The sequence below is a fragment of the Stomoxys calcitrans genome, chromosome 5, assembly GCF_963082655.1.
Source record: "Stomoxys calcitrans chromosome 5, idStoCalc2.1, whole genome shotgun sequence".
NCBI lineage: Eukaryota > Metazoa > Arthropoda > Insecta > Diptera > Muscidae > Stomoxys > Stomoxys calcitrans.
Window position 1 is genome coordinate 18140288 of NC_081556.1, and position 18572 is coordinate 18158859.

The window sequence follows — 18572 nt, forward strand, 5'->3', positions numbered from 1 at the left end:
CTCTACGTCTCTCACGCTCTTACGCTCTCCCACTCTCACATACCTATCTTACCTCAATTGATGGTTTTTGTGTTTCACTCGCATTTTGCGTCTTCTCAACGTTTGCCATTGCCTTCCCTTAATACACCACTGCCTGCCCCCCCTCTCATAATAACAATCAATAAAGAATACAACAAAATCAAATATGAAATACTTTTGTTGAACTTTATTGTTATTGTTGTTGTCGTTGTTGTTGATGTGGTCGTCGACGTAGTCGTCATCTACTACTTTCTTTCTTCTTTGGGCTTTTTTGCGCTGAGAATTTTCCCTCAGTTTTCCTCAAGCATTTAAACCGTTGACAACATACAAAATACCGAAGAAAAAAGTAAACCGTCAAACGGGAAAATTAATTCGAAATTTTTCGTGAATTTTCTTATTTTAATGTAATAAGAAAAACAACAACAACCAAAAAATACCAATTGAAGCAAATACTTTGGTGGAGCTACATTGTTGCTAGTGAAATATTGACTTGCCTGTGAACAAACTAACACACAGATCCATATGATAAAAAAATGCTATTCTTATTATTTATTGTAAATGGTACGTGGTCCAAGTGTGTAATACTCAATGTGATCAAGTGAATCAAACAAATACCAAATACCACATACTCACCCCCACCCAAGTTCTAGGTTGTGGTTTTGTGCTGACAAATTACTTTGAATATCAAAAATTTGTTAATGTGGTGCATTTTATGTCAAACAAATTTCAATAGTGAAATAAAAATAAATATAAATTCATGAGTAGGAAACTAATAATGGAAATTATGTTAAGAGAATAAGAAAATATGTGGATTTGAAAAAAAGTGAAGAAAATAATTAAAACACAAATATATATATGTATATATACAATAAATAAAAAAAATCGATCTAAAAAATTTATAGAAAAAAATACAAAAAAAGATAGAAACAAATAAAACCCTGTGAAGATTTTATAAATCAATTTTTTTGCATTTTAAAAAATATAATTTATTCTACAATTCACTACAAAGAAAACAATAAAAAAGCATTAACACAATAAGAGTTGGAACCAAAAAAGTTTCTTTATTATTATATTGTACAAAAGAATATATTAAGAAGCATTTAAAAATCATTATCAACCATATTCAGCACCAACTGCAGCAAAGTAAAAATCAAAATACAAAACAAAACTCGTGTCAATGTATTAAAAATATTAACCAAGACAAGTGCCGTTGAAATTTTTGTCTCTGTAAATAATTTTCTCTATGGTGTACTTAAAAGTTGTACAATATCTCAATTTTTTTTACTAGAAAATGTAAGTTAAATATGCAATAACACTCTCTATCATAAATCAATAAACTAATTAGTCCCCTTGTTACTATTATAAATATTCAGGCGCAATATATATTAAAAAAATCCAGTTTAACAAGTTTTTAAATGTTCGTTGGAATATGTTTTACAAGTGAAATCTTATAAATATTACGATGAAATAAATCTATTATACATTAGTCGCCAGAAAATATATGGCCTTAACGGGTTTTTGACTAAGGGCCATATTTGAAGGCATTGTCAAGAAACATAATAAATTCAAGTTGAAGTGAAACGAAAGGGTTTTTGGTATTCTTGCTGGACAGATTTGTTGAATTGTGAACAACGCTATTAACGTGAGCGGAACAAAATATTTTATATTTACGGTTTAGGTATTAGTGGCATAAAACATTGATCATGAAACTTTGGATAGTTTAAAAATCGTCATATTTCTCCTGTCCAATGTGTTTTGCACTTGCTTTTTATTGCTAGAAATCTAGGAAATAAAAGAAATAGTACTTTTTATTTGTGTCAAAATTTCGGATATTTAAAAAAAAATAATTCCATTATATTGTTTGTCCTCTCATTATCGTGATCTGCCTCCAAAATGGCAGCGAGGTAAAAAGTGATGAACTTAGACAAAGTGCATGACTTTTCGTATTAAAGTTACGAGCCAGCAAGAATTTGTTTCTAAAAGCATACAAATGTCAATTCAAAATCCCTTATGTGTTATACTGCAATATTTTTTTCGAATCAACGTTTAGTCATGATTTATTCTAATTGAGGTCTGGTTAAGTAGTGTATTGATTTTGGTTTTCTTCAATTTGAAAAGGATGATATATTAGATGCAATTGCTTCTCTAGAAGGTTCTGGTAAACTTGATATGGATGGATTATCTGTTATTCTTTTGCAGAATCTTGCTTATTCTTTTAGTTTTCCTTTGAAGCTAATTTTTAATAAATCGTTGAGGCCTGGAATATTAATTCATAGGTGGAACAGTCCCAGCAGCGTAAAACAGTTGCCCTTCTCATAAAAACTACTGAAAGTTAACCTGACAAGAGAGCCGATACACATACACACTCAATTTCTAGCATCTTGCATCATAGAAGGCCTAAAAGACAGCATTTTGTCAGGCAATGAAAGTGCTACCAAGACAATTTCTCACTCAATATGGCTAAATAGACTAATGTACACCAACTCATTAATTTTGAGCTGTAGTACATTTGTCTATTTAGTTTGCATTTTACACCCTACACCACCATGGTGGAACAGGGTATTATATGGCTGTATAGACTAATGGACACCAACTCATTAATTTGGAGCTGTAGTACATTTGTCTATTTAGTTTGCATTTTATACCCTACACCACCATGGTGGCACAGGGTATTATAGCTTTGTGCATTTGTTTGCAATGCTAAGAAGGAGAAGGCCTAGACCCATTGATAAGTATACCGATCGGCTTAGAATCACTTCCATATTCTATTCTCCGTCTGTCCGGCTGTCTGTCTATGTATTTTTGTCCATGTATTTTTGTAATATAGATACAGGTCACCTTTGGTGCCTGATTTTCAGAAAATTTTGCACAAGTAATTTTTCTGGTGTAAGGACATTCGCTATTGATTTTGAACGAAATAGGTTTAGATGTAGATATAGTTCCCATATATATATATATTTAATCCGATATACACTTTCAAAGTTGTAGAAGCCACAATTTTAATCCGATCTTTACAAAATTTGACATAAAGTGCTCCTTTTGAGGTTTTAATACGTGCGAACAATTTTTGGAAGGTTTAAAAAACTCACAGTTTAAAATTTCAGCGAAATCGGATAATAAATGCAGCTTTTATGACCACAAGACCCTAAATCGGTAGATCGGTCTGTATGTCAGCTACATCAACATATGATACTATCTAGACCATATTCGGATGGGATCACGGTAGGCTCAAAATGCTGACTGTATCACATTTCATCAAAATCGAAAAATAAATGCGGGTTTTATGGGCTCAACCCCCTAAATCAGAAGATCGGTCTTTAAGGAAGCTATATCCAAATATGATTCGATTTGGCCCATGTTCGAACTTAGTATGCCTATTTCAGCTCAATATCTCAATTTTTCAAGGCTGTAGCGTGATTCAAGCACATGTTGGGTGTGAGTACAACCCAAACACAAAGAGTAAACTTAAATTCATAACTACTTTCCAAGAGTAGGTACAAAATAAGCAGTGTCAATGGATGTTATAAATGTAGACAATTGTTTTTGATTGCCTTTAGCCGCGCACATTGTAAACTAGTGAACGAGAGGACTCATGTTCAAAGCCCACTGCCGCCAAAAGGTAAATGTAAGTTAATATGGAAAAAATGGTAAAAATGAAGAGTTAAAAAAAAAACGCAACATTTAAATAACAAACAAGTAAGAGCGTGCTAAGTTCGGCCGAGCCGAATTTTATATACCCTCCCCCATGGATCGAATTTGTCGAGTTCTTTGCGCAGTATCTATTTTTAGGCAAACAAAGAATAATGAATAAGAACTGTTATGCTATTGGAGCTATATCAAGTTATAGTCCGATTCGGACCATAAATGAATTCAATGCTGAACATTGTAGAAGACAATGTGTAATATTTCAGTCCATTCGGATAAGAATTGCAAATTGTAGTGGCTCAAGAAGCAAAATCGGGAGATCGGTTTATATGGAAGCAGTATCAAGCTATAGATCGATTCAGACCATATTGGACACGTATGTTAAAAGCCGTATGGGAGAAGCCGTTGTACAAAATATGTGCTAAATCGGATGAGAATTGCACTCTTTAGAGGCTCAAGAAGTCAAGATCCCAGATCGGTTTATGTGGCAGTTCTATCAGGTTATGTATCGATTTGCGTCATACACCTACATACACCTAATACAAAATTTTAGCTAAATCGGATGAAAATTGTGCCCTCTAGCGGCTCAAGATGTCAAGATTCAAGATTGCACCATACCAGGTTATGAACCAATTTGAACCATACATCGCACAACTATTGGAAGTGATACCAAAACACCACGTGCAAAATGACAGCCAAATCGGATAAGAATTGCGCCTTCTAAAAGCTCAAAAAGTCAAGACCCCAGATCGGTTTATATGGCAGCTATATCAGGTTATGAACCGATTTGAACCATATTTAGCACTTAGTTGTTGGAAGTGATATCAAAACACTACGTGCAATATTTCAGTCAAATCGGAAGAGAATTGCACCCTCTAGAGGCTCAAGAAGTCAAGACCCAAGATCGGTATATATGGCAGCTATATCAAAACATGGACCGACTTGGTCCATTTACAATCCCAACCGACCTACACTAATAAGAGGTATTTGTGCAAAATTTGAAGCGGGTAGCTTTACTCCTTCGAAAGTTAGCATGCTTTCGACAGACAGACGGACGGACATGGCTAGTTCGACTTAAAATGTCACGACGATCAAGAATATATATACCTTATGGGGTCTTAGACGCATATTTCGAAGTGTTACAAACAGAATGACGAAATCAGCATACCCACATCCTATGGTGGAGGGTATAAAAAAAAACAAGAAAAAAAAAAAACAAAACAAAAAACGAGAATTTTTTTTCTTTTTTTTCAAATTCTGAAGTGTGATTTTCATATGTTAGTTTCGTTTGTATCACACGACATGTACAACTCAACATGTGCTAAATTCGACATGTCATGAGACACCTGCTTGCCGTGTAATATAGCCTTAAACAAGTCACGGAAGTACTCGACGTTGGTGTCCTTTTTGATTCAAAATTACTTTTTAATGTTCATGTTGATTACATAATGCGGAAGACTTATGCACTTCTAAAAAATGGCACAGTTCTGAACTTTATGATCCATATATGCGAAAAGGCCCATATACATCTCTGGTTAGATCTAAAGTAGAATATGTACAAATTATTTGGAATCCCTCAAATTATACAAAGATTAATCGCGTAGAACGTCGTCAAAGAAAATTTATAAAAATTTTTGCTTTAATTCGTTAAACTTTACTAAACCAATTCCTTCCTATAAATCTCGTTGCATGTTAATCCATTTGCCACTTTTGTATATAAACGAAGAATTTTTCAAAGCATTTTATTTGTATACAAAATTATTCGTGGAATTATAGATAGTCCCTATCTAGTAAATCTAATTTTAATGAATGTTCCTTCCAGGATTTCGAGAAACACCGAGTTTTTTAATGTGCCTTGCCATAGAACTACAATAATTATACCATGAAGAATAAGAAGAATAACTGTAAGAATAAGTTAAAAAGAAATGTTTTTACACGCATTGTTGGGTCAGAAGACATCCATTGGTATATTTGGTGAATGCGAAACCTTTCCGACGACGCAGTCCGATTTTAGAGAGTGGGCAACGATCGTGCTTGTTAAAGAACGGTCGGCAGTCGTAATTTGTAATAATAATTGCAACCTCCGGAGGCTTAAGATGTTAAATCGGGAGATCGGTTTATATGGGAGCTATATCAGCATATAAATCAATTTGAACCTTGCCTGTAGTAGTTGTTGAGACTCTTAAAAGATGTCATCATGCATAATTTCAGACAAATCGAGTAATAATTGCGACTTCTAGAGGCTCGAGAAGTTAAAACGGTTTATATGGGAGTTATATCTCTAAGTCTAACTATACGAGGGTTGCCTTTTACATTTCGGGATTAGAGAGCACAAAAACAATTACTAACAATCGAAAATCGCTTTATTGTTTTTCAAAATATTCCCCCTTAAGACCTATTCACTTTTGCATGCGTTTGATCCAATTGTCGAAGCACTTTTGCCACTCTGATTGAAGTTTCTCCAAAACATGCATTCTGAACACATCAACCGCTTCTTCAGGTGTCGAAAAACGTTGACCTCTTATTCTATTTTTTACGTACGGGAATAAAAAGAACTCTTGCGGTCCCAAGGAGGTCACCATAGCGCAGAGGTTAGAGTGTCCACCTATGACGCTGAACGCCTGAGTTCGAATCCTGGCAGTAACATCTGAAAATTTTTCAGCGGTGGTTATCCCCTCCTAATGCTGACGACATTTGTGAGGTACTTTGCCATGTAATAACTTCTCCCCAAAGGACTTGTCGCTGTCGGCTATAAAACGGAGGTCCCTTATCATTGAGCTTCAAATAGAATCGGACAGCACTTATTGATTTGTGAGAAGTTTGCTCCAGTTCCGTAATAGAATGTTCATGGGCAAAAAAAATTGCTTTGCATTTGGTCCCAAGTCAGGACTATACGACGGATGACTCATCAAATCGATGTTTTGAGTTCTCAAAAATGCAATTGTTTCGTATTTTCGGAGCATTTCTTTCGACCAATCGACACAAGCCTTTTTTGTGCGATTGTCAAATTGTGTGGGATCCAAGGCGAAACAATTTTTTTGACGGTCAAATGTTCATGCAATATTGAATGTATTGAATGTCTCACTATAGGTCACATGACGATCTTGCACTATCAGTTGGCGCACAACATCGATGGTTTTTGAAACAACAACGGATTTTGGACGACCTTCACGAAATTCGCCTTGGAGTGAACTACGACCTCGGTTGAATTCACCATACCATCGATAAACATTGGTCCTTGATGAAGCTTCATAGCCAAAAATTGAATTAAATTCATCGATGCACTGTTGTTGAGTTAATCCACATCGAAAGTTGTAAAAAATAATCGTAGGAAAATATCTAAATCTGAACCGATTCCTAATAGTAATGTCGAGAGACATTAGAAAATCCTTCCTGTCAAATTTCAAGAGAATCGGTTAACAAATGACCATTTTATTGCATTATTACTGCAAATCGGACGAACATTTATATGGAAGCTATATGTAAATCTGAACCGATTTCGACTAATTTTTTTAGATATTGTGTAAGTCGTTGAGGAAAGCGTTGTACAAAGTTTTGGGAAGATTTGTTTATTGGCACTTGCAGTGGCTCTAGGAGTGAAAATTGGGCGGTATATTGTTTTTAATTTATTACCTTGTTGTATTATTTGGTGAATGGTTGCATTTTTGTTTTGCTTTCAAAGTATTTTCCTAATCTCTTTTATATACATATATTATTTTCTTATTTCATTATTTTGATTATTTTCGCATTTTTATGAAATAAATTATTTGTAGCACGCACACACTCGTATATATACATATATACACACATATATCAAATGCCTGCCTCATAAGTTGATGCTCTTTGCGTAATAAAAAATGCAAACACATACTGCCCCCTAGCGAAATGAAAAATCATGCAAATCCAAACTAAATCCAAATCAGAGGAGAAGAGTGAAAAATTGTTTATTGCTTTAAAAACATTTTTAAAAGAATTAACCTAAAGATCATTCGTTTATTTTATAACATCAAAAGAATGCCATCGAAAACGAAGAAGAAGATGAAAAAGTATTTGAAAAATGTCTGTTAGCATATACAATACATATATACACATATGCATGCATATATTAAGATGAACATGATATATGTATGTTTATCAGGTATAATGTATATGTATGAGATATTGCAAAGAAAAACAATAAAACGAATTGATTGTATTGCAATATACTCAGGAGATGCTCTGCTTGGTGGATAGGTGGGTGGGTGGCTGGTTGGTGTTAAGACGGCCGGCTGCAAAAGTTTTCTAATTAGCAAACCATCGCCCGCCGCCATCGTAGATATTTAGCGTTGATTAATGATTTTATAACGACAATTTAAGGGGATTAATATATTAGCTACGGGGATTCATCGAGCTATTTTTCATTCGCAAATGCGTAACAAATTTGAAAATCAACCTAGAAAAAACCATAGTCAATAAATTTAAAAAACTTTAAATTAAAAAAAATGAATTAAATATTGTGAGATGTTATTTTAATTGATTTTTGGAAACTACAGTCGAACCCGAAAAGTGAAACGCTAAATCGGTTTCACTTATCCGTTATTTTCAGTTAGCCGTAGTTCCGATTAGTGAAATAAATTTCCCGTTAAGCGATATTAGCATAAGTGAAAGCCAACTTTTATGTGAACATACTAATGGTATATGAAATTACTTGAGCTGAAAAGATCACTACTCAGTATAACTCTTTAAAAGTCAGAGACAGTCGTAAGCGAAAATAACAAGCTATGGTTTTGAAAATATTATTGATGGCACGAATTTTTCCAGTTTCAGATAATTTACTATAGAAATAATTTTTTCACTTATGCGATTTCTGTTTCATATAAAAACAGAATTTGGGGTGTGAAGAAAACCTTTTCGGTTTAGCAGTATTTTCAGTTAAGCGATTTTTCACTTAAGCGAATTTAATTGCATTTAATAACACCAGAAATAAATGGTTCTTTCCATCAATTTCCACTTAAGCGGGATTTTCATAAGTGTATTGCAGTTAAGCTGTTTCGACCTAGTCGAAAAATTTTGCCTACAGATGGACGGACGGACAAAAAGAAAGACAGACGTGCACATAGACAACCAGAGAGACAGACGGAAGGACGGGCAGACAGAAAGACGGACCGAAATACAGACAAGCGGACAGACAGATAGACGGACATACAGACCGCAGGATACACAGACAGGAAGAACATCGGATATTATCAGATCGACTTAAAATGTATGGCATTCTAAACCTGAGTTAGTATATCCCCATTCCCATGGTATAAAAACTTTTAAGTCTGGTACTATGCTTGATTTTTGCGAAATGTTTTCCGGATTACGATTTTAGATAATATATTTTAAAACAAAAAACTTACTGATGGCAAGTTTTTTAACCTTATGAAACAATATATATTATTATACGGCCAAGGGATTTAAAAACTAGATTTTGTGGTACAAACGACTTAATAAATTTTAATGCAATTGGCATCAATCGAAAGATATTTTTCCAGAGAAGCGACGAATGTATATGAAAATTAATGTTCCTTAAAGAAAAGCAACGAAAACGAGAAATTAATTTTTAATAAACGAAAAAAAGCATAAACACACCAAATTGTTGTTGGCTTTTTTTCGCATTCGCGCCCATAACGAGTGCTCAGAGATGGGTTTCTACCGGGTAAACACCCAACGCTTGGGTATTTGTTTGGTAAATACCCAAGAAATACCTTTTTTGGGTATTTATAATTTTGCAGATATCTTGGGTAACATTTTTTGATGTTTTCGTATTCTTTGCATATAAACCTGACCTTCTGATCTCATAAAATCGGCTATATAATTATTTATAGGTAATTTGTTGTCCGATTTCGATGAAATTTGGCACAGTGAGTTGTGGTAGACCCCTTTCCATTTCTGTGAAGCGTGGTTCAGATCGGATTATATTTGGATATCTCCCGATCTCCCGATATAGGGTATTGAGGCCATACAAGATCCATTTATTACCCGAATTCGATGAAATTTGGCACAGTGTGTTCTGGTTGACCCCTACTCATTCCTGTCAAATGTGGTACAGATCGGATTATATTTGGATATAGCTGTCATATGTACCCATCTCCCAATATAGTGTAATGAGTCTATAAAAGTAGCATTTTTCATCCGATTTGGATGAAATTTGGCACAGTTAGTTCTGTTACGCCTCTAAACCTTTTTGTTGAATATCGTTCAGATCGGACCATACTTGGATATAGCTGCCATATAGGCCAACCTCCCGATATAGAGTATTTAGCCCATAAAAGGAGCATTTTTCATCCGATTTTAATGAAATTTGAAACAGTGAGTTTTGATAGACCTCTACACTATTGTGTCGAAAACCGTTTTGATCGGACCATATTTGGATATAGCTGCCATATAGACTGATCTCTTGATATAGAGTATTGAACCCATAAAAGGAGCATTTTTCATCCGATTTGGATGAAATTTGGCACAGCTAGTTCTGGTACACCTCTTAACCTTATTGTTGAATATCGTCCAGATCGGACCATATTTGGATATAGCTGCCATACAGACCGATCTCCCGATATAGAGTATTGAGCCCATAAAAGGATAATTTTTCATCCGATTTTTTCATTCGATTTTGATGAAATTTGAAACAGTGAGTTTTGATAGACCTCTACACCTTTGTGTCGAACATCGTCCATATCGGACCATATTTGGATATAGCTGCCATATAGACCGATCTCTTGATATAGAGTATTGTACCCAAAAAAAAACATTTTTCATCCGATTTGGATGCAATTTGAAACAGTGCGTTTTGGTACCCCTCTAAGCCTTTTTCTTGAATATCGTCCAGATCGGATCATATTTGGATATTGCTGCCATATAGACCGATCTCTTGATAAAAAGTATTGAACACATAAAAGAAACATTTTTCATCCGATTTGGATGCAATTTGAAACAGTGCGTTTTGGTACCCCTCTAAGCCTTTTTCTTGAATATCGTCCAGATCGGATCATATTTGGATATTGCTACCATATAGACCGATATATGCAGTATTAAGCCCATAAAAGGATAATTTTTCATCCGATTTTCATCATCGAAATCGGATGATGGAAATCGGTCTATGTAGCGGCTATATATAACTAAAATCCGATTTTATGAGTCCTGAAGATCTGGTTTATGTACAAAGAATACGAAATCACCAAAAATTGTTTGGAAAATGTTTTATACCCAAGATATCTGCGAAATTATAAATACCTAAATAAATACCCAAAAAAGGTATTTAGTGGGTATTTATCTAAGCGTTGGGTATTTACCTGGTAGAAACCCATCTCTACACATAACTTATGAAACAAGTTTAATAAAAGTTGCATGTTATCATAGAGATTTTTGTAGTGTTTCAAAGAAGTAATCGCGAAGAACATGTGTTTTCTTCAATTGTGAAAAACGAACATAGTACCAGCTATTATAGAGGAGTTCTGTTATTGTCATAAAACACTATTTGTTTTTCTTTTGCCAATCCTCTAAAATGTTGCGATTACTTTGCTAAACGTATTATTATTACCATTTCTATTTGTTGAGGGCTTTCTTGTGTTTAGTGGTGTCATAAATATTTTTAAATTCGCTTGTCATTTGTTTATGTGAATTTCTATTTCATTCTTCATCTTATCACCTACATACGTTTGCGTTGGGATAGATGGTTGCTGCTCTCGAAACGAGAATGGGCGGACAGACGCACGGATGTATGGACGTGGATGTGGACGAATGAATGGGTGGGTAGCCTCATAGGTGCGTTGTACGGGAATAATATTTTGTTTCATTTCATTTTCTTTTGTTATAATTTTTTTTTTTTGTTTTTAATTTTTTTTCATTTTGACACTGGCGAAAAATTCTTTAAAACAGATTAGTGTTTGCTCTAATTCTGGAATATGAAATAATTTCTGTTGTTGTTTTGCAAAATGTTGTTGCTGTATGTGTGTGTTTGTGTTTTTTTCTTGCATTTATTTTTTGGCTAAACAATTGGTGGTTCTTGCCTAGTGTTATGTTTTCCCGTCTTTTCCTACTTTTCTCTTTTTTTTTTTGTTATTTAATGTTTGTGGAATATGGCTTCGGATACAAATGTAGTTTTGTTTTTTTTTTCTTTTTTTACTTCTGTTAGTATTTCACCACTGCGCTTAATTCAATTAAAAATAAATATTTAAAAAAGGGAATTTCTGCGCAAGAAAAAAATAACCAACACACAAAGAAACGTGTTGTCTTTTGTTTCGTTCAATGTGTTGTAAACATTTGTGTCGTTTGGGAATTCTCTGGTAACACACTTCCTATTTTTCGTTAAGCGCTGGGAATTTCAACCGGAAGTTGTATTTTTCCTATTAAATTGTATTGAAAACGGGATCGAAAGGCATTAAATAATAATTAATCAATCATTAATCAATCATTGAAGAGCATTTAACACAACACGGTACAAAAAAAAAAAGAACAATTATAAAGAATTTTTTGTGCATTTACGAGATTGTATATTTTCGCTCATGTCAAATTTTTAATTTAACCAAAATATTATACAACAAAGAAAATAAGAATTATTTAAGGAATTGTTTTACGTCTTTAAAAAAAAGTTGTAAAATTTATAAAAAAAAAACAAAATAAAAAAAACTTTTGTGATAAGACAAGTCAATTAAAATCGAGGGTTGACAATAGGCTGATTTTATTGATTCCATCATTGGAATTCTATGTTACAATCTATTTGTGTTTATGTGTATATAAGAATGTGATGAGGGATGAATCGGTTATCGTCTTCGACTCTTTCTTGCTTATAAGTGGATTGTTGTATTGTTGGTGTTTTATGGACAATGACCCTCATTGATCGATGCGTTGGTATCGACGACTGCCAATTTGTAGTTGATATGCGAACTTTCGTTGAGCTTTGGTGTAAGGCGTCAAATATCGATGCGGAGTTCCAGTGGTGTAATCTCGCAATTTCAAGGCCCCCTAATTAGTTCTTTGGTTGACGTAGAATTTTATCGTAACTACAAGGTCTACGTGTGAAGTTGCCATACTACTTCTACCATCGGAAGCCTCCACGGATGCTAGATAGGGAAAAGCTCATCATATGAGAGGCGTACCGCAGAAATAATATATCCTGGACGAACCAAATATATAGCTCAAGCAGGGGGGTGGGTGTCCCGCTTGCACGGGTACGAGCACGTATACGATGGGACCGTATAATAGGGTCGGCATTGGATTAGCTAAAGGAATGCAGATCTTCAGAAGATTTATCATTAAAAAAAGCCCGGCCTAAACGGTTTCTGACAGCCCAGGCACTACGTTCCGATGCGATGTCCTATTTCGCCATCCATCTAAAAACATGATTATAGAAACAACAACAAGTAAAAGCGTGCTAAGTTCGGCTGGGTCGAATCTTGGGAACCCACCACCATGGATTCTGCTAAAAATTAATACAAAATAAATAAAAGCTTCTAGGGACCGATAGAAGGGCTCAAGAAGTCAAATCAGGAGATCGGTTTATATGGGAGCTATTTCAGATTATAGACCAATTTGAACCGCACTAGGAACAGCTGTTGGAAGTCATTACAGAACACTTAATGCAAAATTCCAGCCAAGTCGGACAAAAATTGAGGCTTTCAATGGCTCAAGAAGTCAAATCGGGAGATCGGTTTATGTGGGAGCTATATCAGGTTCTTAACCGATTTGCACCGTACTTGGCACAGTTGCTAAAAGGCACAACAAGAACAATACATGCAAAATTTCAGCCAAATTGGACAAAAATTGAGGCTTCCAGGGGCTCAAGAAGTCAAATCGGGAGTTCAATTTATATATGGGAGCTACAACAGGTTCTTCACCGATTTGCACCGTACTTGGCACAGTTGTTTAAAGCCATAACAGGAAACTATGTGCAAAATTAACTCTTTGCGTATAATCATTGAACGAATTGCAAATTTGCCCATGAACATTCTATTAAGGAACAGCTGCAAACTTCTCACATATCAATGAGTGCTGTCCGATACAAGTTTAAGCTCCATGGTAGGGAACCTCTTTTCTAAAGCCGAGTCCGTGCGGCTAAACTGCCGAGGCGTGCGGCAGTGCGACACCTCTTTGTGGAGAAATTTTATATGGCTGCCATACCAGATAGTACAGTACCTCACAAATGTTGCCAGCATATACAACCTACCAATGTAAGATCTTTGAAGTTTTCACGCCTAAAGATATCTGATGGTAACCCCCCTTACCAAGGGTTCTAAACGCGTCAAATCATGGTTGGTGTGTTGTATCGCTGTGTTTTTCATTTTTCCGTTGTATAAAATTTCCCATCATTAAGCTCATCTTGGAAAAGGCCTGAAAATAAAGATAGCTAAGATCAAGTTGATGAGAATAGGAACAACAAAATTTACACCGCTCACTATAAACGACCATGTTATTGAAGATTACACCGCACATAAAGAAGTTGTTATGGGTATACAAATATAGATGGAATGTGTGTGTCGGGAGAAAGAAGTCATGAGTATATACGAGGCATATGTGTTCGGTAGAATGAGTGTTAGTGGGGACTTTACATGACACATCATGATGCATGATCATTGGTATATTGTAGTACTGGTGAAGATAAATGTGTATGCGCCACATGTAAAATCAAAATCATTTTATTTTTTCGTTGATTGGCGTCTACCGATTACTGTTTACACAGATATTGAAAAACACGTTCTGTCCAAAATAAAGTTATAAAAAGAGAAGAAAAGTATGACAAATTAAATAAAATCAAGGAAGAGAAAAAATCGATGTATCGTTTTTGGCAAAAGCTCTAATCAACACGTACACACAATGATTACGATCATGATGTGCCGTATAAAAGGCCTATAAAGTGTGCATGTTCGGCAAAGAACAACTATGTAACTACTACTAATGTTATTTGCCGACTATGGGACTATATACATATGTGGTGTATATGGTGTACACTCGATTAATCGTTATTTGACTAATCGATTCTTTGTGGACTTGCAAATAATCGAACAATTGATATTGAAATAATAATAAATAATCGAATAATTTAGAATGGTTAATCAATAAATCGTTTTGATGTTAAAACAGCTTAAAAACAAATGAATTGTGTCATTTATCTCTATTTTTCGATCAATTTGCCCTGCTTGGGCAAAATTTTATTCGATTGGTATGATAATTTTTGCTTTAGAGGACGATCAAATAACCCGGATCCATTTGCCATATTTACAATTCAAATCAACATACATATATGAGAAGTAGTTAAAGGATAAAATCCTGTTTTATTTAATAAGTCTTCTTAAACGATTAATCGGTTAATGGATTAACGGCTTTAAAAGAGAGCCGATGGCGACGGCACTATATAGACAGCGTGAGATAAAGAGATTTACTTTACTGAATTTGAAATTTCAACAGTCTTGAATTTTTGTATTTTTACGGCCGTATTCGCAAAGCTTAATGAAGCCTTAAAATAGGTTTATTTGACAGTTCTTTAAAGGAAATCTGTAAAGTTAACATATTTCAAATGTACATTAAGTTTTGTGAATACCAATGTTAATATTTTAAGAGTCACCTAAATATCCCGTTATTCCAAGCCTTTCTAATAATGAATTTTTTGTTTTTTTCTATATGACAGGTTTGGGATTTTGTTAAATGATGGCCAAAAATGGCGGCTAAACCACCAAGGCCGCCAGGAAATTTTCTAAAAAGCTCAGATAATTGCATCAGCAACAACAACAACAATAATTCCATTACCTCCCTTAATAACACCGAAAACATAAACAGTGATAGACGTGCATCAACGACAACCGTGTCTTCCACAAGCACCAACGTTGCAAACGAGAATTGCAACAGCAATAACATCCCTCTCAAAAAGGCCACTTGTAGTTGTACGAATATAACTATAATGCACTTGTTCCATGAGATGAAACAAGAATTTCCCACCATACCAGATACCATAGTGACCCAATGTGTCAATGAGAACTGTCATCAACGTGAAAATTGCATACAAATGTTACGAAATGAATTGGAATTGAATCCAATACCGGTTCAAAGTTATCCTGCCAAAGTTCTGCATCCGCCAAACAACAACAACAATCATCATAACCATCACTGCAGCAACAACAACAATAGTAATCATCATCATCCGGCAACATCACCTAAGCCTCCATTACAACAGAAACCTTTGGGGTTGCATCAGAGGCCACAGCTGAAGCCTCCGTTGAAACCAGTAAGACCAGCACCACAGCAACCACCGCACGCTCCAACCCCACCACCCCCACCACCGCCATTAGCTTCAACGGCGATTTTGAAAAATAAGCCAAATTCAGTACTTTTAAAAAGAAGCGCCCATACGTCAAGTTTAGTAAATAATAGCAATAATAATAGCAACAATAACAACACTCCAGTGCGTCGGCAAACAGTTGAAACCTTGTTATCTAGTGCTGATAGTGTAGGTGGTGCAGAAGGGGAAGTGGGGCAGGAAGGCAGCGTAGATATTAATGAAAAATTTCATGCTATGCCAGCAACAAAAACAAATACAACTATTGAGAAGCCACAGCAGCAGAGCCAACTAACAAATTCACACCATCTACAAGAGGTGAATAACAAAAACGCCACCACCACCACCACCAGTGTTGAGAATGGCAATAGTGTTGGTGAGACAACGACGACGACGACGACGTCGAATGAGAATAATATACCCAGAGCAAGACCAACTACGCTCAATTTAAATACACAACAACAACAGAGACAACGTTTAAATGTTCAATTGCAAGAGCATTTTTTGCAACAACGTAATAAACCTCAGCAGCAGCAACAACAACAGCAGCACCAGCAAATAGCTTTATCTCAAACACAAACAAAGGCAACAGCGGCAACGCCGCCGCCATCCTCATCAACGTCGTCGCCATCAATAACAACAAGTGCCGGCGTCATTATTAAACCTTTGCGCAAAGCCCCATTACCCCCCATTGCTCCCAAACCTGTTCTGCCTCAGCAGCAGCAATCATCAAATTCTACGCCATTTAACAACACCAATAATTATAACCATAACGATTCTCTCTCCAGTCACACCAACAGCCCCTTATCGGAATCGGAGATTTCCCTTAGTGTTTCATTATCGACACCACCCTCTCCCACTTCATCAACCACTTCCACATCGACCACGTCCAAAACTCACCACACACACAATTTGCAAAACAAATCGCCCATCAGGCATCGTTCAGTCATAACATTACAACCCGAGCCACCGTACACGCGTGATTTTTTCCAAGCAACCACACCATCATCGACAGCATTTGGCTCGCCAACGACAGCAGCAGCATCGGTTACACTAACACCAACCACCGCCAACTCTTCCGTGGTCTCTTCGCCCACAAATTCCGGCTACAGTGGGTGTTCGCAAAAAAGTTACACCTCGGTCAATCTCACGCTGAGACCGCCCACCACCGTCCCAAACTCGGCCTTACAGCCGTCGGCCATTGATATAACTGCCGGTCCCGGCTTTTCGGGTGCCAGTGGGAGCGGCAAGAGTCTTTCGTATTCGAGCACATCGTACGATGCGAGACTGGGTTATCAGCAAAATTTCCACATAACCGTTACGGACGAAGGTGGTGTCTTCAGTGCCAGTCGCCGTCGACCACAGCAACAACAGCGCACTGCAAGTCAAGTAAATATCTGTGAAAATCAATACGATGGTAATTCGGATGGTGATAAATACAATCATGTAAATTCTTTATATGCTGAACAGCAACAACATTTACAACAAGCACAGCAGCAGTATTTGCAACAACAACAGCAGCAACAACAACAACGTCAGCAGCAATTTCACAACAATAGGGATTTGCATCAAAACAATTCACCTGCTCCACGTAGCCTAAAATCACCGCAGGGTATTGGCAGCGGTACATTTGGAAATATGTGTTTGGCACCTCAAAAAGCGGAAGATGGTATGTTGGCCTCTAAAAAGTAGTAAAAAAAACCTATATTCACACACTCTGCGCCTTTTGCGCTTTAGTTTTGTTTTTTTGTTTGGTTTTTGCCTTAAAAGCTTAATGGCTATTAAAATGATAAAATGTTGGTTGGGGGGGAGGACGCTTTTTTCAATTTAATTTTAATACAATTTAACCAACGGTGGGGTTTACATTCTTGACAAGTGTATGTGACATGGCACACGTATTTGCTTCCATAATACGAGTATGTATGTGCGTATAAACTTTTCTGGGCTTTCCTTGGTTTTCCCCATTCGAGTGCTTTCTAAGTAGAAAATACGAAGGCGGCGAATAAGAAGAATAACAACAATGAGATAGGATATTTCATACACTGAAAAAAAAAATAGGAAGGAAATATTTTTGTTTATAAATAATTTTTAAATTTTTTTTATTGAGTTGAAATTACACCCAGAGAAAAGTTGATACCTAACGTGTTTATTTCAGTACCATACGGTATTGATAGTAAAGCGACACCGTATGGTAACAAAGCAATACCGCATGGTATGGATAAAATATAAAACAATTAGTACCCCCGTTGGTGCTACCCTTAATACCGAACTGGTATTGGTTTTAATACCAATCTGTTATTGGTTTTGGTACCAAACTTTTATAGAATATTTCTCCCCTAAAGAACCAAAGTAAAAAACCATTGAAAATAATTTTTATCTCATTTTATTTCGATTACTCATGTTAAAAGTTACAATTCTTTAATTAAAAAAAATTTATACCGTGACCAAACTCGATTCTTTGTTGTCAGCAATTGATTTAATATCGATTGATTCCCAGAAGTGGTTTTCATATGAATACACCAACACCTTATCGTTTACCACACAAGATACTTTATAATGTTTTTGATATGGATAACTTCTTTATAGATTGCACGTTTTCCATTTTCAACGTTGTCGAGAA

The 18572-nt window shown here is 35.7% G+C and overlaps 1 protein-coding gene across 6 annotated transcripts in view; it reads left to right on the top strand.

The window, feature by feature from the left end:
• The first annotated feature begins 316 nt into the window (after window positions 1–316).
• LOC106084337 (GATA zinc finger domain-containing protein 11) overlaps window positions 317–18572 on the top strand; it is a 46014-nt gene continuing 27758 nt past the window's right edge. For 4 of the 6 annotated variants that reach the window (XM_013247942.2, XM_013247945.2, XM_013247946.2 and 1 more), the window contains exons 1-2: window positions 317–1311; window positions 15308–17621. In XM_013247942.2, coding sequence (XP_013103396.2) covers window positions 15338–17621 — 2284 coding nt within the window. In that variant the 5' untranslated portion in view covers window positions 317–1311; window positions 15308–15337. Of the gene's footprint in view, window positions 1312–11975; window positions 12122–15307; window positions 17622–18572 lie in introns of those variants that run through there. The other 2 variants (XM_013247941.2, XM_013247940.2) reach the window with 2 other exon arrangements.